The following is a 23861-nucleotide window of genomic DNA, read 5'->3' as shown; positions in this document are numbered from 1 at the left end:
TTAAAAAAATTGGTTAGGGGTAAAAATGGAAATTCATAGGCCATGGTTCAAAAAAAAAAAAAACTTAACCAATAAGTAGATTACCAAATTGCCCCTTATAGGGGCAAAATGGTAAATTCATGGGACATTAACTTTCCTATATAATATAGTAGAAGCATTAATAGGCTCAAATATCTAAGAAGTGGATTGCTTAAGCTCGAGGAATTGTAAATTGGTTATACCACTCTTAAGGAAAATATAAGGTTCGAACTTCTGTCCCTACACATATAATGTCATGTCTCTATCAATTGAGCTAGACTCACGAGGAGATAATCCTAACTATTCTATATAGTCATAAATGTTACCAATAAAGTATAACAATGTAAAATCTTCAGAGGGAAAACTTCGTCATACATAACGACCCCTACTTGGTTGGAATGATTAGTCTCTGCAGTTATTCAATTAAAAAACATCAAGTTTAATTTGTGAAAGCTCCATTCGGTATGAACAAGGAAATATGAAGATTGATATAAATTATTTTCTATTTTGTTGGTACACAAATAACTTTATATCTAATGCCCGTGAGCTTAACTTAATTGGTATGAACAATAAATGATAATATGTTTGAGGTTCAAATTTCACACACTCTATTTATTCAACTTAGGCATGGCAACAAAACCCATACCCGTGGTTACCCGCCCGAACCAAACCCAATTTGACAGGTTTTCCCCGTTTTGACTGGGTTTGGGTATGAGTTTGAGTTTTCCCCGATTTCAAAACACGGGTAATGGGTATATAGGTATCCACCCTGAACCCATACCCAAACCCGTCCCGAATGCAGAAAATTATTTTATGTTGATATGCCATGTTATTTTGTTTGATAATTCTCGCGTTATAAAAACTACCGTTGATATTTAAAGGAGCAACTAAATTAATCGGTCTAACAAATCTTAAAGTGAGCATATTGCTGGATAATGCATTACAACATTTCTCTAGGGATTTCAAAAAAACTTCTATTTTTTATTAAAAACAGTTATTCAATGCGGGGACGGGGATGAGGCGGGGATACCCGAACCCGTCGGGGACGAGGATGAAGTTCAATTTCTCATCCCCGTTGGGTATGGGTAGGGTAACAGGTAAGTATAAGAGAATCGGGTATGGGGACGGAGAATGTAAAACCCGTCCCTACCCCGCCCCATTGTCATGCCTTCAACTTAAATAAAAAAAAATCATTTTATATTTATAGTCAACTAACATTAACTAATTAATATCCTTAACTTATTAAAATTCCATTTTGTCGGCTACAAATTTTAAATTAAAACACATAATTGTCGGAAAGTCTAAAAATGAGAGAGGTCCTCCCAACTAGGGCGGCGGAACTAAACTAAAGCAAGAGGGCGCCCTTTGTTTTAGTACACCGGAGCCATCACCATTTATTTATTTATTTATTATTCTTTATTGACAATGTTTGACAAATACAACAAGAATTAGTTTATAAACTTAATTACGACTTTAGAAAGAAAATTGTTTGGTAACCTTCGTTCTCTCATATATAAACTACGTTATTAGCTGGTCCTCTATTTATTTACCAAATAGAGCAAGCATAGTCTACGACTCTACGTAATCTGAATGAAGAAGTACAAACATTCATTCATTATTATTATACTAATAAGAAGAAAAATCCAAATGCATATATGCTAAAAACCCTCATGCCAAACTGTCTATATATTTGACTTGAGACTTTAGACAAATTTATATGTTCACAATATGGCTCTAGAGATTGAAAGCACAAGAGAGGAGGTAGGAGCATCAAAAAAGATGAATGGAGGAGAAGAGAAGGGAGTTTGTTTAACTTGGAAGGATTTATGGGTGACTGTTTCTGCTTCAACAGGAAAAACCAATGAAAGCAAATCAATTCTTCAGGGTCTAACTGGTTATGCAAAACCAGCTCAGCTTTTGGCTATTATGGGTCCTTCTGGTTGTGGAAAATCTACACTTCTTGATGCTTTAGCAGGTATATATTCTACATCATCTTAACCATTTATGCTTTGTACAAAATCTACATTTCTCTTCACACTTTATGCATGCAAGTAACTAACTTCCCAAATCCCAATCACTAACATACTATTTTCACAATGCTTGTTTGTAATCTTAAATGGCAAAATTCAAATCTGGTTGAATTAAAACTATGAAGGGAAGTTGATTGTGAAATTAAAAAATCAAAGTCAAAACTACTTCCATGTGGTTTTAACTTGTTTTTAGGATGAAGATGTGTTTTCAATTCTTAAACAGGTGGCGTGTCATCTTGATATACGCGTTATTTCATCTTACTGGAAAATTCTATGTACACACATTAAATAATATTTATATACAAATGTCTAAAATGTTAAGTCAAATAGATTCTTATGTATAAAGAAGTTCCAATGCATGTAGTCTTTGAACCAATTAAAATATGATATTATTTTATATCTATTTCAGGGAGATTAGGTTCAAACACAAGACAATCAGGGGATATTTTGATCAATGGCAACAAACAAGCATTGGCTTATGGAACCTCGGTATATATAAAATCTAAAATACTTTAATAAAAATAAATTGTAGTCTCTAAATCACCAATCTCTGTTCATCTTGAGCAGTGATCTGGTTTTTAAATAAATTTTGTTGTTAAAAAAAATTAGTCCATAAATTATTTCAATTGACATGTATATTTAATCACAACACAAACATATGTCACACACGATGATAATTAACTTAACCAATTCTTTCAATTAATATGTAAATGTGATCACAGGCATATGTGACACAAGATGATACTCTATTAACAACCTTAACCGTTAAAGAAGCAGTGTACTATTCAGCTCAACTTCAATTACCTGACACAATGTCTAATGAAGAGAAAAAAGAAAGAGCTGATTTTACAATAAGAGAAATGGGTCTGCAAGATGCAATCAACACAAGAATAGGAGGGTGGGGTGTTAAAGGAATAAGTGGGGGTCAAAAAAGGAGAGTTAGCATTTCCATTGAGATTCTTACACGTCCAAGACTTCTATTTCTTGATGAACCAACTAGTGGACTTGATAGTGCTGCTTCTTACTATGTTATGAAAAGAATAGCTTCCTTGGACAAAAAGGATGGAATTCAAAGGACCATTGTTGCCTCAATCCATCAACCAAGTACTGAAGTTTTTCAACTTTTCCATAATCTTTGTCTTTTGTCTTCTGGTAAAACAGTTTACTTTGGACCTGCTTCTGCTGCATCTGAGGTTAGGATTAATTTTTTTTTAATGTTAATATTCAATTATATATAATTGATGACCATTTAGTGATTAATTCTGTTTTTGTTCCAATGTAGTTTTTTGCTTCAAATGGTTTTCCTTGTCCTCCCCTACAAAATCCATCCGATCATTTACTTAAAACTATAAACAAGGATTTTGATCAGGTAAGTTGATTTAGTAACATTGATTAGTATTACAACATATTCAAACATATAAATGATTTTGAAATATGTTTCAATGTTAGGATATTGAGATGGATTTATCAGAGACTGGAACAATTTCCATAGAACAAGCAATTGATATCCTTGTGAGCTCATATTCTTCATCCGAAAGAAACCAAGAAATTAAAAATGAAGTATCAGTATTGTCTATAGTATTGTCTTTAAAGGTATCCTCTAAATTTGAGCTAAATTTAATTATTAATTGTTTTAGTAAAAATAATATTGACATGATGAAACTTTGATGGGTGTTTTAGGATAATAATTCAACATACAAGAAAAAACATGCTGGCTTCCTCAATCAGTGCTTAGTTCTTACCAGAAGATCTTTTGTGAACATGTTTCGTGATCTTGGCTATTATTGGTTACGCCTTGGCATATATATTGCATTGGCTATAAGTTTAGCCACTGTCTTTAATGATTTGGATAAAAGTAATGGCTCAATTCAGGTAATTAACAATACCTTATATTACATTACCTGACCTAAAGTTTAGCTAGTATCTTCTAATTTTGCATGTCACTTTTTCAGGATAGAGGTTCACTTCTTATGTTTGTGTTTTCATTCCTAACTTTCATGACCATTGGTGGATTCCCTTCTTATGTGGAGGATATGAAGGTATAATTCAAAGTTTCAAACTATTTTTATTAAAATTTTTGCAAATATATATATTGAATGAATAGTCAAATTGATTCTCAAAGTTGTAAGCATCGGTCAGAATAATTCATAACTTTTGTGAATTGGTAAATACATTTTTAAAAATGAAAAAAATCATTCAAAATTATCCCTCGGTGAACGTTGGTCATTTGAGAGTCTTACAATTTCGATTACCAGTTTCTCTAATTACTTGATATATGTATGTATGTAGTCACTAGATAATTGTTTTATTCGGTCTTTTATGGTATCATATATATGCTGTTAATTTGTATAGGTATTTGAACGTGAAAGACTAAATGGACACTATGGTGTTACTGCATATGTAATTGGAAACACACTTTCAGCTATTCCATATTTGTTGATGATTTCCCTCATTCCTGGAGCTATAGCATATTACCCTCCAGGTCTTCAAAAAGGATTTGAGCACTTCATATATTTTATCTGTGCTCTATTTTCTTGTCTAATGTTAGTGGAGAGTCTTATGATGATAGTTGCAAGCATTGTTCCTGATTTTCTAATGGGAATTATAACTGGTGCTGGAATTCAAGGAATCATGATGTTGGCTGGTGGATTCTTTAGATTGCCAAATGATCTTCCTAATCCATTTTGGAGATACCCTATGTTCTATATTTCCTTTCATAGGTATGCTTTTCAAGGATCCTATAAAAATGAGTTTGAAGGACTAAAATTTGAAAGAGATGAAATTGGTGGATCACTCAATTACATTAGTGGTGAAGAGATTCTAAGAAATAAATTTCATGTAGATATGAGTTACTCAAAGTGGGTTGATCTTGGAGTATTGTTGGGTATGATTGTTCTATATCGAGTTGTGTTTTTGATTATTATCAAAACTACTGAGAAGCTTAAACCTATTGTTATGTCATTTATGTCGGTGTCTCCTAGGCAAACAAGACAAATCTTGGAGAATCCTACTGCCACTCCTTTACATGTAGAAGTTGTATAATTAGTGCATTCAATTTTGTTTTTTGGACATGTCTTGTGTCTTCCAAAACATTAATTTTTATATGGTTTCTTATATTTTACATGCCTTCCAAAACATAGTTCATGGTCATTAATTTATGCTATTTTATCTTATCAAAATCATGATTCCTTGAACTCCAGCATCGGTTATCAGTATTGTTAGTCGTTTGTCTCTGCCCACTTGTCAGTACCTATGAGCCACCAACAATTTGCCAAAATCTGCAAAATCAAGGTGGCTCGGTGTGATTTTGTCAAACCCATCACAATATCAAATATGCATTAAGGAATCAAGTGATTTATTATGATACTTAAAATTTTGAATCAGCGACCACAATTAGAGATGAATTTCATGTTTTTGGATTTGAATTGCTTGCAATCATCTATCCCATGCAGTCAACATATTCATGATTGTGCATTGAGATTGGACAGACAAATTTCAATATAAATTTTGATTATTTTTTTTTTATCTAAAATACAAATCATGAAATATGAATTGTATGATGCAGATCCAACTGTCACATATGTGTTGAATAAATGTGTAGGATTGCTGACTGCAGCCAACCTAAATCCAATTTCACTCTCTATGGAATAGTTTTTGTAATTATTTTCATGTCTTCCACAAAGGAAGGAAATCCACCAATGCTCATGAAAGTTATAAATCCAAAGATAAATGAAAGAAGTGAACCTCGATCCTGAAATAATGACAAGTAAAATGCACAATTATACGTTGTACTAAATAGCTAAGCTAGCTCAATAAAGCCATATTCACTAGTTCTAGCTAATTATTATTCACTCTTAGTCTCTTACCTTGATTGAGTCATAACTTGTAAAGTTGTACCCAAATCATAGTAAACAGTGCCTAAATCGGTAATAGCCTAGATCACGAAACATGTTCACCGATGACCTTTGGATGAGAACCAGCATTGACTAAGGAACCCGACATGTCCTTTCTTCTTGTGATCCATTGAGCTAGTGTGCTGAAAAATACAAATTTAAATTCAATTAATTAATTTTAATCCTAATGTTGAACAATTTATGATCAGGTAACTATGACCTAGTAAGCCACAAAGTGTACCTTAATAGATAGTAGTGCTACTTCATTATGAACATCTTGGTTCATTTTAGATGATTTATATGAGCTCACTAGGATACAAGTTGCTTCTTCTGCGGTCATTGTTCCAGTCCCTGTCTCAATATCCTGAAATGATTTTTTATTTTTATTTTTTATTTTTTACTATTTTACAATAAAGAGAAACGATATCTTGAAGAAAACAAACTCAAATGTGTTGTTGATGCTTGATTAACATATAACCTGATCAAAATCCTTGTTTATAGTTTTAAGTAAATGATCAGATGGGTTTTGGAGAGAAGGACAAGGAAATCCATTAAAAGCAAAAACTACATTGGAACAAAAACAGAATTAATCACTAAATGGTCATCAATTAATTATAATTGAAATAAACATGAAACAATTAATTCTAACCTCAGATGCAGCAGAAGCAGGTCCAATGTAAACTGTTTTACCAGAAGACAAGAGACAAAGATTATGAAAAAGTTGAAAAGCTTCATTACTAGGTTTTGATGGATTGAGGCAATAATGGTCCTTTGAATTCCATCCTTTTTGTCCAAGGAAGCTATTCTTTTCTGTGCAAAACTTCGGTTTTTTTCAATACTTGAAGGCAAACTAACCTAATGTAATACCTTTTTTGTCTTAACATACGAAATTGAAATGCAACTTGTGACAGTCCTTCATATTTATTTTTCTGGATACCATTAAATCTAAGCATAGCCTCAAACGTTGCTTCAATTTCTTGTTCAAACTGGTATTCAATGCCTAATATTTGGATAGAATCGGCCATATTGCTAACAAATACATGCTTAACTCCAATGCTTTAGCATGTCTTATACGAAGATCATCCTAAATGATTAATTTAAAGGGTCAGCTTAATTAGATACAAATTAATGGTCTAAAAAAATTTCATATGAAGATAAAGAAATAGATAAAAAATTATCATTACGTACCTTGCCTTTTCCACTTTGAGAAATGTGAATTTTATTCAAGGCAATAGTTAAATTCGTTTTATTATAGAAACTACAATAAGCATGCAGGGGTTTAGATACCTTGATTTCCAGAATAGTTGAGCTTTTGTTTGGAGGAAATGTTGGATGAAGAGATGGAGAGAAAAAGCCATAGATATTGCTATAACGCCTTGGTTTGAGTATCAAGAGATCTATGAAAGTAGAGTTAGGTACATAGGAGAAATGCATAAAATAAGCATCGCATTTATAGACCATTGGTCGTTCATGGACAGGGAAATTAAATATGAATTTTTATATTTTTGGTGTTTAAAAATTATTTAATTAATGTTTTTGTTAAAAAAATTTAAATTTTTCGATAGAGATTCTTATAATATTCTAAACATTCTTGTAAAACTCATTTAAAATTCTGAATGATACACATGAGTTGATTTAAAAGCAGAGATAAAGAAAACGAGGATAAAAAACTTTTGGGAAACCAAAATTCGAAGGAAAAATTTAGAGAGACTAAAATGAAAAAATTGGAATATTTATAGAGACCAAAATATATTTAAGGAGAATGTTAAACAGTATCCGTGATATTAGTTAAGCAACCAAAACTCATAATTACTCAAATAGAATTTATATCGTTTAATTTTTTTTTACGTAACAACGTTTTTTTGTTTGGACGCAGATGGGACTTTGCAGCTATTGAGCGTCCCTTATGACAAAAACCAATGAATCCCTTACTCATTAATCTTATTAGGTTGCAATAACTTAACCCTAAAGATTTGGAGCCAAATTAGCAGCAATTAATGCTAATAAGTTAACCCTAAAATAATTTGGCTACAAAGTAGTAGCCTTTACATATTCATCTAAGTGCTTATCCTAATCATCTTTATTGACATTACTCTGCTCAAGGAAGTTTGGTAGTCACACCTTTTTCATTTCCAAGGTTAATATGTCAACTCTCTCATTTTTCAATGTCTTCTATGCCATTTTCCACATTCATCTTCAACTCTCTCTCTCATTGTTTCTCACGAACTCTTCCTGGCTTTGGGAGTCTCTGAAATGGCATCTCCTTCATTTTTCGTTTCTTTAATTTGTGTGCTATTATTTCCTTTGGCTTCTGTATAGGTTAGGTTAGGATTTAGTCCACTAATATGCTTCTTATTGGTTATTTGTTTTACATTTTTCCGGTTCAAGAATATGATTCAACCCATCACTAAACTAATATGAATCTTTGTTTTACCTTTAATTGCTTAACATGCTTATAAATTTAAAACAATTTGATTTCCTTACTTCATTTGCAAGCTATTTTGACAAGTTGTAAAAGTCTTATATGTGATAGAGTTTGAATTTTAATGTTGTTTGAACTGCCATGTTGCAGTTTTGAAGACTTGGGGCCTATATTGAAAATTCAAATGCTTTATCTTGATGTTTCGATTTGGAACCAATGAAAAGCCTTCTGCTTATGAACCGTTGTTGTGTTCACTGTGGTCGGTCGCTTGCAACGATGACAATAAGATAAAGGTTTATTGTCCCTTTCTCTTATTCTCTATAAACATTGCATTTGGTACTATTTTATGATTATTTTGTCTGTTATTTTGTCTCTATAATGAGTACTGTTGTTTTTCAATGACTAATTTAACTAAAGTCAAGTTTTCCAGTTTTCTAAAATCAACATTATTTTCAAAGATAGATTTAGAATTAACATGCACTCACACAACATGGATCTTTGATTTATGGTATTTCTTTCAGTGGTATTCATAATCCTTTTTATCAGTTTTTAATTTTCGGTAGCTTTTTTATATGATGGGTCAAGTGATTTTTTTTTTTTGACAAATAGGTCAAGTGATGATGCATTTGTGATGTTGATAGTTGGAGGTCAAGTGGATCGTAACGTTTTTGTTATCTGTGAATACATGTTTGATTAGCACTTTGAATTAAGCTATCTCCTAGGATATACAAACAAGAGAGAATGAAGACTTTAAATTGTCATGATGAAGACGGTATTTGCATTGATAGTATTTCGAATGTTGTGTTTAAAAAAAAATCCACTAATATGTAGATACTCTAAACTTAAATTATTGTTGTATTTAAAGCTAAGACGTTTTAATAATAAGTTCTGAATGTACATTATCATTTTGCTTTTGTCTACTATTTTACATTGTATATGACCCGTGCGTCAGCACGGGTGCGTCAGCACGGGTGAAAAGTCTAGTTTAAATTAAATGTTTAGTAGTTTAAACATTTTATTTTTGTTAAACATGCATTATATGTTTTATTAATTCAAGATATAATTGCCATTTTTTTTCAATTACACTCTTAAATATTTTATGCTCTTTGCATTGAAATAGGAAGTACAACATTTCACCAAAATTCATAACATATTTAATCTTTATAAGTAAAAATAAAACAAACACAGAGATTGTGCATGTGATCCTTGTGCATGCTCTCTTTTACAATTAAATTATATTTGCTCACGTATATAAATAAAAAATATTTGGACACACATGCGTAGATGAGAAAAACTAAAAGAGGAAAGGAACAAATAATAAAAAATGATGTGATTGTCTCATAAGTCCTAGTTCAACTGATAAAAATGTCGAAATTGTTAGGCCGAACGTCATGATCAGGTTCGAACCACGGTATCTCCACTTTGTGTGTGTGAGTTTATGATGATTTTGTCATCTCGTCTATCTAAAAAAAATGATGTGATTAATTTATCCTCTTTTTAGTTTTTTTTTATTATTTATGGGTGTGCATCCAAATATTTTTTATTTTGGTTTGTGACTAAGTAAGACTAACTCTGTTTTTACATGGGTAAAGATATAATTGAAAAAACCGAGTCTCTAATGGACAACTTCCCTACCATTATATCAATAACGAGTTGAGATCATCTTCATTTCTTAAAATAAATGGTAACTATAGAATACCGCATTAGATCTAATGAAATAAATCTTTCATTAAATCTAACGATCTCCACAATACAAAGATTCTAAATCCATTTAAGGTAATGTAACATGTTGAAATGACTGTCCACGAGATTATAGGTGCTCTGTGTGAATAATAAATGAGTGTATGCGCTTACGTGTACGCACGCGTGCATGTTTGCAAAAATGTTAAAAAAAAATTAGTTATTTAATTTCTATACTACCTCAAATGAACCAGAACATTATAGAAAAATAGTTAAAGATAACATCAATATTGAAAAGTTCAACCACGTCAACAGAACAATGGAATTATAAAAAACATAGTTACAAGGAATAAGACAAATTTAGTTGCCCCTTAAAATTTAGGTCCTACTACGGTCGTTCCTGCACATCTTTCAGATGTACCGCCCCTGAATGCATATATTTAAACTCATCATTTTTTTATAACCCTCTCGATATATTCTATCTTTTGGTGATTCATAGAAAGAGTTCAGACATAATTTAAAACCTTGTTTATGTTTGATTTCACTTTTAGAGGGGTCAAAATTTATTCTAGAGGTATAAAAATTCTAAGGTTATGTGATGACTTGGAAAGCGACAAGGTAAGAAAACATTACCTGTTTCTAATTATCTTGTTTTGAGGAATCCTATCCCACTTTATAGAGAATGTTAAATTTCATTTCTATTGATGGTTGAGGGCTAATAATGTCATTTTTGTTTATGGTTGTCAGTAGTGGAGGACCAACCCGTTGACTCGTTTGGGTATCAGTTTTTTTTTTTTTTTTTTTAATAAGCAAAATTTATTAGCAAGGATAGCACAAGATGCACTTATCCCGCAAGGAGGAAAAAGAGTACAACCGTGCCGGAAAACGCGGACACCCCAACACCAAACTCGATAAAAAAACCTCTTAAAAACTACTGCCGCAGCAGCAGAAAAAAACTACACGGCCGTGACAAACCACAGACCACCAAAAACAGCTAAAGAAACTACACTTATCAGCTAACTGCTTGTTTTTGCTTTATTTTGACAGCTACTCTGTATCTTTGAGAGTCCTCTTTAGTATGTCTTGTGCTAAGGAGGTGTCTCTGTTTGTGTAAATATATATTCCATTTTTGTTTCTTAAAAAAAAAATATTGGACCACATGTAGATTTACGTTTGCAACATTACATGGTTAGCAAGACTCTATGGCTCTGTTTGGTAAAAATGACGGATAACTGATAAGCTAGCTGATAGCTGATAGCTTATAGCTGATGACTAATAGCTTATAAGCTAATTGAGGTGTTTGGTAAAATGAGCAGTTGACCTAACTGATAAATATAAAATGACATAAAAGAGTATTATTAATTCATAATATAGTTTATATAAATTGATATGTAACTCTAAAATAAAAATTGACATTAAAGTATTAAGGAATTCTTAGTTTAACTTTTTTTTATTTTTTAAATTTATAAATTTAGAAAAATACTTAGCTACAATGCCTATCTAATATATCTTCTATATTATAAATCAAATTTTATTCACTAAAATTTTATTTGATATTTATTTTTATTTGAGTGTTTATACTTTACCCAACAATTAAACAACAATTGAAGGTTATCAAAATTCTTAAAAAAAAATTGACAATTATCATAATGTATTATTAATAACACAAAAAAAGTATTATTAACAATAATTGATAGATATAATGAATAATATCTTCTTGATTTTTTTTTTTTTACGGGACCTTCATGAAATTTATTTTACTGAATTATTAAATGCATTATCAATCAAGGAAGGTGTAAATAGACATAAAACTTTTTTTTTTTTCACAAAAGACTTGAAACAATTTTATACGGTTCAAAACTAGGAAAACAATTTTATACAGTTCAAAAAAAAATTATACAGTTCAAAACAAGTGAGGTATATTATCATTTAGAAAAAAATCACACAGCGGGGAGGTATATATATGTCACTGAAATGTGCTAAGCTAAGGGTAAAGATATTCGTCAAAACAAAATATATAAATGTAACTAACATTAAATAAATTATAAAGGGGTATAAATGAATTTTAGATAAATTAATAAGGGTAAAACTGGAATTAAAAGTGAGACACTATAAACTATAAGTTCAAACGCTACTTGAAGTAGCTTATGAAAAATAGCTTATAAGTACCTGAAATAAGCTATATGCTTATTATAAAAAACCGTTACCAAACAGAGTTTTTTTTATAAGACGAATTTATAAACTATCAACTATAAGCTATAAACTCTTATCTGTATGTTACCAAACAAACCCTATATTTAACCCTATTTTGAATGATTGCAACATTGTAAAAAAAAAATGATTGCAACATTTATAATCATTAGTTTGGCAAAGGATTTGGAATTTTCTAGACGTGAACCAATTAAATGGTACATGTGGCCTATGACATGTCTCCATGGATTGAGTTAACAAAGCCTCTGTGCCTAATATATATATATATATATATATATATGTCATTGACGATATATTTGATTTGTATGGAAACATTGATGATTGATGAACTTACTCTCTTTACAGATGCTGTGCCATGACTTGGAAGGTACAAAAGTATTACATGTTTCTAACTATTTTGTTTTGAGGAAGCTTATTCCATTTTAAAATATTAAACCACATGAGTTAAGATCATCTCTATTTATCATCCTCTCTATTTCTACCATTTAGAGAGATAAAAAAATATAAAAAAAGCAAAAAATAATTAATGATGGTGGGACCTCCTTAATGGCATAACCCACTACCTATTTTATGTCTCTATCTTTCTCTAAATGACAAATTCTATGGTATAATTGGAGAGGATCTTTACCTGGACCATATGTACCAAAATCTAATTATTGTACAACAAATAATTACTCATCTTGTTCTAAACTTTTACTCGTCTCAAATTATATGTGATTCTAACAAATTTGTTCTAAATTATATATTATTTTGTAATATCAATGAAACATTATTGCTCAATTTTCTCTTATGTTTTACTATTTATTACTCTACTTTTTTTTTTTCAATTCTTTTAATTTATATTTTCTTTATCATTAATAAAAAATATTTTTTGTAAAGTGACTCATATTTTCTCTTCTTCGTACAATATTATTATATTTTTTAATTTGTGTGAAACTGTCAAAGTGACGTATAATTTGGGATGAAGGAAGTAGTAGTGAATTATAAATGCTTAATTGTATTTTTGGTCCTCGCATTTTAACCAACTCACGAAATAGGTTATCTCTTTTTCAAATCGAACAAAGTTGTCCATATACTACCATTTTTTATTTGTACTTTTGGTCCTAACCCCAATCTTACCCCTCCAAAAACACTGATGTGTCCAATTTTTTAGTAATATGGCCAAATAACGCTTATGTGGCAAAATGTAAAGTTGATATTTCTTCACTTTGAACACCTACCAAACTACACACTAAGGTGGTCTATGTATCACTTCTCATCTAATGAAAGAAAAATATTTCATTAAAACTAACGATCTCCACTATGCAGAGAATCCAAATCCATTTAATTAAGTTTGTGTGACATGTTGTTCATAGGACAATCCATGAGATTATATGCACATTGTGCAAATTATAAATGAGTGTGTGTACGTGCGCGCGTGTGCATGCTTGCAAAGTGTGCAAGCAAAAAAACTAGTTATTCAATTTTTATACTACTTCAAATGAGCTAAAATATTATGGAAGAATGGTTAAAGATTACATCAATATTGAAAAGGTGAATATCTATCTTTCTATAAAATAATATGATACTCCACTTTAGTTGACACAAATGATTCGACCTTCAATTTACAATTATTAATTTTAAAACGGTAAAATTTATTATAAATTTTGAACTTTAACATTATGCAAATATTTTAATTTGATTCTAAATCCCAATTTCAAGAAAATGGTAGAGATGGGAGAGGCTAATTGCTGTGAAGGAGCTATTGCAAATATATTCATTATCTCTTTTAAGTTTTTTCTTTGTAGGGCACACTTGGAGATAGGAGGCTAATTGTTGTGAAGGAGCTACTTCAAGAATCTGATCAAGGTATGAATGATTTCGTGAATGAAATTGCAACAGTATCCATTACAAAGCATAAAAATCTAGTAGACTTGTATGGATGTTGTACCAATGGAAGTGAAAGATTCATAGTTTTTGAATACCTAGAGAACAAGAGAGTCTTGACTGCGCATTTTCTGGTATGATAATCTTTCTGTCTTTTTGCATGTATGTGCACTTATTTGTTATACAAATTCTCTATACAACTAATCAAGGATATTGTTGGATTGTTTTGACAGGAAATGATATCATACTTGATTGGTCCACGCGCCAGGACATTTGTTTGGGTGTCGCAAAGGGTTTAGAATATTTACGTGAGGGGACACCGTGATATAAAGTGTCAAAATATTTTGCTCGACTCTAAACATGTCCATAGCAAAAGGAACATTGTTGGTTTCATATGATTTTATTTGCTCAACATATATTTCACTTTTCAAATAGCATGAAACTAACATGTAGTCTAACTCTCATGGTGAAGTGGATATATTGACACCATAATACATCTCTTACGGTGAGCTATCAGAAAAAACAGATGTTTTTGCTTTTGGTATCATGACTCTTGAGGTAGTTAATTAGTGGGAGGCGAAATGGTTTCATGAAAGACCATTATATTTAAACACAAATTTGTGATTACCGTCATCTTTTACTCAATATTGCAGGGATAGTACCTATAATGTATAGTTATGATCACAATAGTACTCCTTCGAAGCTAGAGGAGTATGTGAAATCCTTGGTCTCTGAGGGTGATTTTCAATGTACGCTTAAATTCAAAGTGAGTTTGTCCTTTGGAGGAGGTTTTGATAAAGTGCCCCTCCTTTTTGTTTGTTATTTTTTTTTTCTTTTCTTGCTCTTTGGTCATTATTATATATTTGTCAATTCAAATTAGTTCAAGTTTCTTTAAAAAAAAAAAGTCTACCGCCAACAATAAAAATGGAAAGTTCTCCATTAATTATACATGCTAAACTACAATCAATAAGAAGCACCAGAGTTGATATCTTTGAACACCTACTAAATGTGAAGTTGATATTTCTTCACTTTGAACATCTACCAAACTACAATTATAAATGCGAGAAACAATCCCCTACACTATATCCACTATGTAGAGAATCTAAATCCATTTAAGTTACGTAACATGTTCATAGGACCATCCATGAGAGATTATATGCACATTGTGCAAATTATAACGAGTGTGTGTACGCACGCGCGTGTGCACGCTTGAAAAAAAACTAGTCATTCAATTTTTATACTACCTCAAATGAGCTAAAATATTATGGAAGAATAGTTAAAAATTATATCAATATTGAAAAGTCATCCATATTAACACGACAATATAATTATAACAAGGATCTTGTTATCTTGTGCCCTAAGGACACAAGTTAAGGAAATCAATTTTTTTTTTTATTTTTTTTTTTTATAGAAAACAATAAAATTTTAACTTTTAAAAGTTGAATAAAGTTGAATGCAAAACCTTTAAAATAATTATTTCTATTTTAAATTTATTAGCATGTGCCTCAAGGATCCATGTTAGCATTTCCCTTATAACAAATATATATAGTTACAAGGAAGGAAACAAATAAAGCTGCCTTTTAAAATTTAGGTTCTAGTACGATCCTTCCTCCCGCACATCCTTCAGATGTACCACCCACCCTGCCATATACTCAAACTCATCATTTGCTATAATATTCTCTCATCCAAAAAAAAAAAAGGTTCAAACGTAAAATAAAAACTTAGTTTATATTCAATTTTACTTTTAGAGAGATCAAAATTTATTCTAGAGGTGTAAGATTGTTTCTCAAATGTTATGTTGGTCTAGAGTAAATTTGATTTTACTTCTAAAATTGATTCTACTTAAAACTGAAAGTTTGAGTTTTTAATTTTAGAATTGACTTTAACACTTAAAATAAATTTGAGCATTTTATATTTAATTTTTTAGATTGCAAGAGCATTACTTTTTTTTTAAACAAGTGCAAGAACATTACTTATATTTTTGAATTTTTTTTTTTTTTTAATGTTTTGATGGAAATGAAAATATTGATTTTGACGTCTCGATTTTTATTTGTAAAGCATTATAGGTGCCCAAACATTAAACACTTTCTTATTACTTATGTTCATTTCATACATGCATGCTTATCCTTGTTACTATAGATTCCTTTTGCGAATTATAAATGAGATTATGTGTACATTTCATGCAAAAATGTGCAACAAAAAAAAATAGTAATTTATTTTTTATACAATATCCGGTGAACCAAAGAACCAAAATATTATGTAAAAAGAGTTAAAGATTACATCAATATTAAAAAGTTTATATATATTAAAACTACGATAGAATAATAACAAATATAGTTATAAGAAAGAAAGAAAAAATGTATGCCCTTTAAAATTTAGGCTCTAGTCGCTTCTCCGCGCGCACACCCTCCGGTTCGCCCCCTGTATGCCCATTCAAAGGAGTAGCATCATCCTTCTCCACAACATGTATTGTTGTATTGGGAGACACGACCATACAAGATAACAATGATCCAACAATAGGCTTCACCTTCTCCGTAACCTTGATGATAATAAGGAACAAAACTCGATACAAAACAATCATCCCTAGCAAAATTGCAAGATCAACCCATTTTGAGTAACTCATGTTACTTTGCCAAGTATCCCTCAAAACCTCTTCACCAGTGATGTAACTATTTGTGCCTTGTCCATTTTTAATATCAAATCTTAGTCCTTCATACTCATTCTTGAACAATCCTTCAAATACATATGAATGAAATGCAACATAGTGTAGTGGATACCTCCAAAATGGCTTAGGGATTTCATGTGGCAATTTAAAGAACCCTCCAACCAACATCATGATTCCTTGAATTCCAGCACCAGTTATAATTCCCATTAGATAATTAGGGACAATGCTTGCAACTATCATCATAAGACCCTCCACTAACATTAGGCTAGAAAATAAAACACTAGCGAAGTACAAAAAGTGTTCAAATCCTTTCTGTAGACCAGGGAGGTAATAAGTTATAGCTGCTGGAATTATTGTAACCAATAAAATGAATGGTATTGATGAAAAAGTGTTCCCAATCACATATGCAATCACTCCATAATGCCCATTTTGTCTTTCTCGTTGAAATACCTACAAACAATTAGTAGAATTCAAATTAGAAAATTAAAGAGTCACCAACATATTTATATGTGGGAAGAGTCACCACCGGATTGAGCGTTGTCGGTGGGAAGAAAAGTCATCACTGATATGATCCATATGCGAGAAGAGTCATCACCAGAAAATCCGCCGATGATAATATATGTCACCATAATAGAACCTAGATATTTGTGCACCAAAGACCAAGACTAGACTCGAAACTAGTGTGTCGAGGCAAAGTTTGAGAGGCCAATGTGCATGTGAGATCATTGTAGACGGTGATCTCCTTGTGGTAGGTTGGTTTTGAGATGGCCGTAGTGGTCTGATTGGTTGATAGAAAGGTCGTCAAAATTGACAACGACATACGATTGTATGTGGCCAAAATTGAATAGACGAAATTTACACTTATTTGAATTTGGATCGTTTGTGGTCAACAATCACACACATTCATGCAAGTCCTTGGATTGAGGGAATCCAAATTTAAATATAAATTATTGGATATAAAATATCAAATTTAAAATTTGAGTGGGCCGTTCTTAATCCAAAAGTTATCAATGTGTTGAACAAGTAAGACCGCATAAATGTGTGAGATTTCTCACTTAAGGCAATCAAAATCCATTTTTTTCTCTCTCGAATAGTTTTTGGAACTACCTTCATGTCTTCCACAAATGAAGGAAATCCACCAATTGTCATGAAAGTTAAGAATCCAGAGATAAAAGAAAGAAGTGAACCTCGATCCTGAAATAATGAAAAGAAAAATGCACAATTACACATTATATATATATAGCTAATTAAAATCAAAGCCTTCCTAGGTTCTAACTAGTTATCAACTCTTAGTCTCAATACCTTAATTGAGTCATAACTTGTACCCAAATCATAGTAAACAGTGCCTAAACTTATAGCCAATGCAACATATATGACTAAGCGTAACCAATAATAGCCTAGATCACGAAACATGTTCATTGATGACCGTTCAATAAGAATTAAACATTGATTAAGGAACCCTGCATGTCCTTTCTTCTTGTGATCCATTGAGCTAGTGTGCTGAAAAATACACATTATTTAAGTTCAATTATTTAATTATAATCTTAATGTTGAACAATTTAACCTTACGCATGATATGGTAAGCCATACACTCTACCTTATTAGATAGTACTGCGACTTCATTTTGAACATCTTGGCTCATTTCAGATGATTTATATGAACTCACAAGGATACAAATTGCTTCTTCAGTAGGGATCGTTCCTGTCCCTGCCAATCCTGTCTCAATATCCTGAAATAATTTCAGCATGTATTTAAAATATATTTTTTTACTATCTTTTTTATGTATGTTGCAATGAAGAGGAATGAAATCATGAAGAAGGAAAAAAATGTTATTATGCTTAATAAACATTACCTGATCAAAATCCTTGTTTATAGTTTTAAGCAAATGATCAGATGGATTTTGTAGAGGAGGACAAGGAAATCCATTCAAAGCAAAAAACTGCATTGAAACAAAAGCAAAATCAATCATAATTGTAAACTAAAATAAAAATTTCTGATAATATATATAAAATAAGAGAAAATGAGATATGTATTGTGTGAGTGTAAAATTGTTTTAAACTAATAACAAATCACAACTCATCAACACAATAAAGAATAACATAACCGTTTTTATTCAAAAAACAGTTAAACATGATATGAGAAATTGAAGAGTTGTAATTCAATGTCAGTGTAAAATAACTTTATATCAATCGTGCATATTCGTTAATCCAACCAACATTAAAAAAAGGGTTGGTTTCAAACCTCACATGCAGCATAAGCAGGTCCAAAGTAAACTGTTCTACCTGAAGACAGAAGACAAAGGTTATGAAAGAGTTGAAAAACTTCAGTACTAGGTTGATGGATGGATGTAATAATTGTCCTTTGAATTCCATCCTTTTTGTCCAAGGAAGCAATTCTTTTCATAACATAGTAAGAAGCAGCACTATCAAGTCCACTAGTTGGCTCATCAAGAAAAAGAAGTCTAGGACGTGTTAGGATCTCAATGCAAATGCTAACTCTCCTTTTTTGACCCCCACTTATGCCTTTCACACCCCACCCTCCAATTCTTGTGTTCATTGCATCTTGCAGACCCATTTCTTTGATTGTAATATCAGCTCTCTCTTTCTTCTCTTCTTTAGACATTGTGTTAGGTAATTGAAGTTGAGCTGAATAGTACACTGCTTCTCTAACGGTTAAGGTTGTCAGTAAGATATCATCTTGTGTGACATAAGCCTACATAGGTTAATGAAAGAATTAATAGTTGAACATAATTTTTTTTTTTTTTTTTGAAGTGTTCAAAATTAAATTTGTACCGAGGTCCCATAAGACAGTTCTTGTTTGTGACCATTGATCAGAATTTCCCCTATTTGTCTTGTGTTTGAGCTTAATCTCCCTGAAAATGATAGTAATAAGATAAGATAAATTATAATTGAATTAATTTAATATTTCAAAAATTAGATAATTATGAATAATAGACAAATTATTCTTACAAATTTGATGATATGGAGTTATTTTTCGGACCCATTTAATATTGTTAGGTCGAAGATATTTACGGTTTATTAAGTATTAGTTACATAATGAGTGACATGTACAAACAAACTCATTTAAACATCGGTGTTCCAATTAAATTGGAGGTCGTGCTCTAATATTAAAAATGGAACTAATAAAAAAAAGAGTTAATTATGTTTTAGGTCCCTATAAATAGATAGGTGTGTTTCCAACATTAGTCCCTACATACATTTTGTTAAATTTTTGGTCCCCAACGTTTTTTTCCGTTAGCAAAATAGGTCCTCGCTGTTAATTGTTGCTGATTGAGCAAACGGTGAAGCACACGTGGATGCCACATCTGACTTTTTTTTTGTTGGGTTAAATATGTTTTTAGTACCTATAAAATCGAGGCATTTTAAGTTTAGTCTTTACTTAATTTTAATAGTTGTTTTAGTCCTCACAAAAATACTATGCATTCAGTATTAGTCATTTATAATTTTTTAAAATGAAACGAATTAAATATGAATTTTTGAAAACGATAAAAGTTAAAGATAAAAGTAATAAAATCTGGATATATATAAATTAAATTTTGCAATAATTTTTTGCGGATGAACTTTTAGTAATGTTCTTAACACGTCTACAAAAAATTGTTAAAAAATTTAAGAGTTTAAACATAAATTAAACAAATTTGAATTGAACAGGACTAATACTGAATGCATAGAAAGTTTTGGTTGACAATTAAAATCATAAATTAAGAATATGTGTTATTTTGATTTCACTTTGTTTTGTTGTTAGCGGATATGTATGAGTTGAGTTGGTCTCCTATCTTGTCCACTTAATTTGTTTTTTTTTTCTTTCTTTTTTTTTATAATAAGTTTTGGTTTGGACCTACCTATCATATAAGAGAAACAAAATTGAAAATTTATTTTTTCATTTTCCTGATTTCTCTTGCATCCTTTTAACATTTCAGATTAAAGAATCCAAAAAATGTAAAAACACTCTACAACATTTCAAATTTCATAATCTGAATTAGGCAACAAGGGTGGAAAAAAAAAACCTCAATTTTTTTTTTACAATTCACCCCAACAACTATACTACTACACCTACAAATATTTGATGCCCCTATTAATTTTAGGTCCAACTCCATCCAGCTGGATGCTCCTGCCAATGAACAACCTTGAATTTAAGTATTTAAATGAGATGTTATATTGTGGATGATCTAATACCTCTTAGGTTCTAAAATTAAGTGATCATTTTATAATTTTGTTAATATTGGAATCCAATATTTTTTACCAAACAATCCATATTATCCAAGATCACCATTTAAAAACTAAATTGATATTTCTCCTTAAAGACGTCTCAATTTTATACGGCATCGTGAAACACATGCATTGCATGTACCCGACACAAATTAAACATGTAGGTTTTTTTTTTTTGAGGTGATGTAGAAACATATCTGTATAAACGTCGAATGTCTGTCGGTAAGCATGTTGTTATTTTCGTCAAATGTCTGTCAGTAGTTTTTGTTTTTTAGGGATCCTGTTCAGTAGTTTGCCACGTATATAACTAACTATGTTTTTTAATTTCTGGTTAAAATGCTAAAAGAAAAATATTATTTCGGTATTAAATTTAAGTAAAAATGTTGTTTAAAGAAAGTTTGATGTATTTAGTCCAACTTTTCATCAAATTCATCATTTTTTTTAACTAACTTTTACTTATATTTGAGACTTTTTTTTTTTGTAGTAATTTATATTTGAGACTTGAGAGTATTTAAAACGAACTCCCCTTTACATACGTAGATTTAATTACCTGAACAATAATAGGGGTGCATTAAGAACTTATTTCCTCACTTTGGAGTTAAAAAGAATTATTGAAAAAAAGCTTATATTCTCATATTTTAAGTTGATATGAAAAATATATCTAGAGTTTAAACATTTTTCTTACAATTTCATATATGGAATTTGTTTTTAGGCGAAATATGGAACATTGTTCTTCCTTTTTTTTATTCTATATACAGGCCCTTTTTCTTTAAGGACCAATAATATGTAGGTTATCTTTAGGAAATTTTATTATAAGTGAGATAATTTTTTTGAATCATCAATTTTTCCTTTACAAACGTTTTGTTTGGAATCCCATCAAACTCACTGTGTCTCTCTCTGTTTTTTTTTTTTTTTAGATCTCCTCCGTGTCATTTTCTTTTAATGGTTTGAAATTTTAAATTAAAAAATAAATCAAAAGTATCACATTGTTAATATATATCTCTTTTAATTTATCAAAGAGTACTTAGATAAGATTGTAATGACTCTCTTCCAACTTAACCATATATCTTAGTTTTAAATCCAATTTTAGAAATGCAATAGGCATAGATGATACCATTTCACACAAAAAATATAGACCCCTTCGACGTTTATCACCGACCATCCCGTTTTTAAGAAAGAGGTCCTCGTAATCTAGAGTTTGGGTGAAAGTTGGTAATAAAGTTTGATTAGAAATTGTTCCACTCAAGAATCAAAATCGGGTTCTTCTAAAAGATTCGTTCTTTAATTGAACTCATTAACCATTTGAGTCTAATCACTTGATTAAAGATGGACAAATTCATTATATTAATAGTCTATGTTTAGAAAAATAAGAATTAATGTATTAATTCTAAAGAATGCTTATATTTAGGGGCAATTGTTTTTTGCAAAAATTGTTCATGCAATATCTCTTTTTTTCTCTAGATTATTTTGGTCATTCACCTATGTTTGGATAATGATTGCATACTTTAAATCATTGGTTCTTTTTCCTCTGTTAGTTCTAAGTCTTAAATACATATAATGCTCCAAAAGAAAATCATAGATTTAAAGCTTGGAAATTCATGCTAACATGTGTGAATTAATGACCAAATTACGTGGAAAAAAAAATTAAATATCAAATTGTTGTTTTAAATTAAGTTAAAAGTAGTACTATATATATAATTGTCTTTCTATTTTTTTTTAAATCATACTTATAATTAGGACAAATGGAGTATAAATGACTACTTGATGAAATAGGCTTCCAATCTATTAGGTTTGATACTATGATAATCACATACAGGAGAATAACTTAATTAAGTTTAATAGTACCTGCTAATGTATCAAGTAGTGTAGACTTGCCACAGCCAGAAGGACCCATTATGGCCAAGAGTTGACCAGGTTTAGCATAACCAGTTAATCCTTGAAGAATTGATTTGCTTCCATTCTTTCCATTTGAAATTGTATTTACCCATATATCCTTCCATGTTAAGCATGTACCATCAACTTCATCTTCCTTTTCTCTCTTCATCATCATTTCTAGTGTGGTTGTGTTAGCCTCAATGTCTTGAACGGTTCTTTGGAGTACAGATTCCGAACTTGTTTTAATTTCACAGCAACCAGAAGATGGAAGACACATGGAAGTCATCGGTAGCAAATTAGCAATAAGAGTGGTTAAGAGGAGAGAGAGATATGCAAAGAAGAATGTGTGAATTTTTAAGAAAATTCATCCCACATACATATAGAGTTTCTAATGTGGTTAAATTAAGCACGTGTGCTTTTCATTTTTTTTTTTTTTTCCATCTCTCGTCATGTGTTCATTTTTGGTAGTACAAATTTATCGAAAAAAAAGAAGAGGCATTTCATCCTTTTCATTTTAGGTTGGAAGCGGTAAAAAAAAAATTAATTTAGTTGATTTCAATGATAAAATATATAATTTATATAAACATCGTTATTAATTAAGTTGATGAAATTTAATAAATAAAGTGTATTAGTGGAAAAAATCAATAAATATTGCATTTATATTTTAAAGTAGTAATTATTTTAAGATAGATAAAAATATTAAAAAGACAATTAAAATGAGACGTAGAGAGTACATATAATAGCAATTTAGATTAAGAGATAATAATAATAATAATAATAATAATGCCAACCAGAGTGTTGTTGGAATAATGTCATGTGTCATTCTCCAATTATTTGGAGAAAATATCAAAGTAGCAATATTGTTCACAAACTAGTTTTTTTTCCTCATTGAATTACTATAACTATAAGACACTCTCACTTAAAATTCTAAGTTTGAGCTTTGCTAGTCTCCTATCATCTTCCTTCCATAAGTTA

The 23861-nt window shown here is 30.6% G+C and overlaps 2 protein-coding genes across 2 annotated transcripts; one reads left to right on the top strand and one right to left on the bottom strand.

Annotated features, from left to right (window-relative positions):
- The first annotated feature begins 1562 nt into the window (after window positions 1-1562).
- Window positions 1563-5171, top strand: LOC11410822 (ABC transporter G family member 1). The gene is made up of 8 exons (XM_003608383.4): window positions 1563-1993; window positions 2458-2537; window positions 2771-3241; window positions 3331-3417; window positions 3498-3641; window positions 3729-3920; window positions 4001-4087; window positions 4401-5171. The coding sequence occupies exons 1-8, from the start codon at window positions 1747-1749 to the stop codon at window positions 5088-5090; spliced, it is 1998 nt and encodes a 665-aa protein (XP_003608431.1). The 5' UTR covers window positions 1563-1746; the 3' UTR covers window positions 5091-5171.
- An 11184-nt stretch (window positions 5172-16355) lies between these two features.
- On the bottom strand, window positions 16356-23215 carry LOC11405257 (ABC transporter G family member 1). Its single transcript, XM_003608387.4, has 8 exons — window positions 22857-23215; window positions 19578-19657; window positions 19027-19497; window positions 18638-18724; window positions 18383-18514; window positions 18088-18285; window positions 17893-17979; window positions 16356-17235 (listed from the first exon to the last, which is right to left on the bottom strand). The coding sequence occupies exons 1-8, from the start codon at window positions 23170-23172 to the stop codon at window positions 16489-16491; spliced, it is 2118 nt and encodes a 705-aa protein (XP_003608435.2). The 5' UTR covers window positions 23173-23215; the 3' UTR covers window positions 16356-16488.
- Between the last annotated feature and the right edge of the window lie 646 nt (window positions 23216-23861).

The sequence above is a fragment of the Medicago truncatula genome, chromosome 4 (assembly GCF_003473485.1).
Source record: "Medicago truncatula cultivar Jemalong A17 chromosome 4, MtrunA17r5.0-ANR, whole genome shotgun sequence".
Lineage (NCBI taxonomy): Eukaryota > Viridiplantae > Streptophyta > Magnoliopsida > Fabales > Fabaceae > Medicago > Medicago truncatula.
This window is presented reverse-complemented; position numbering and strand designations above follow the sequence as displayed.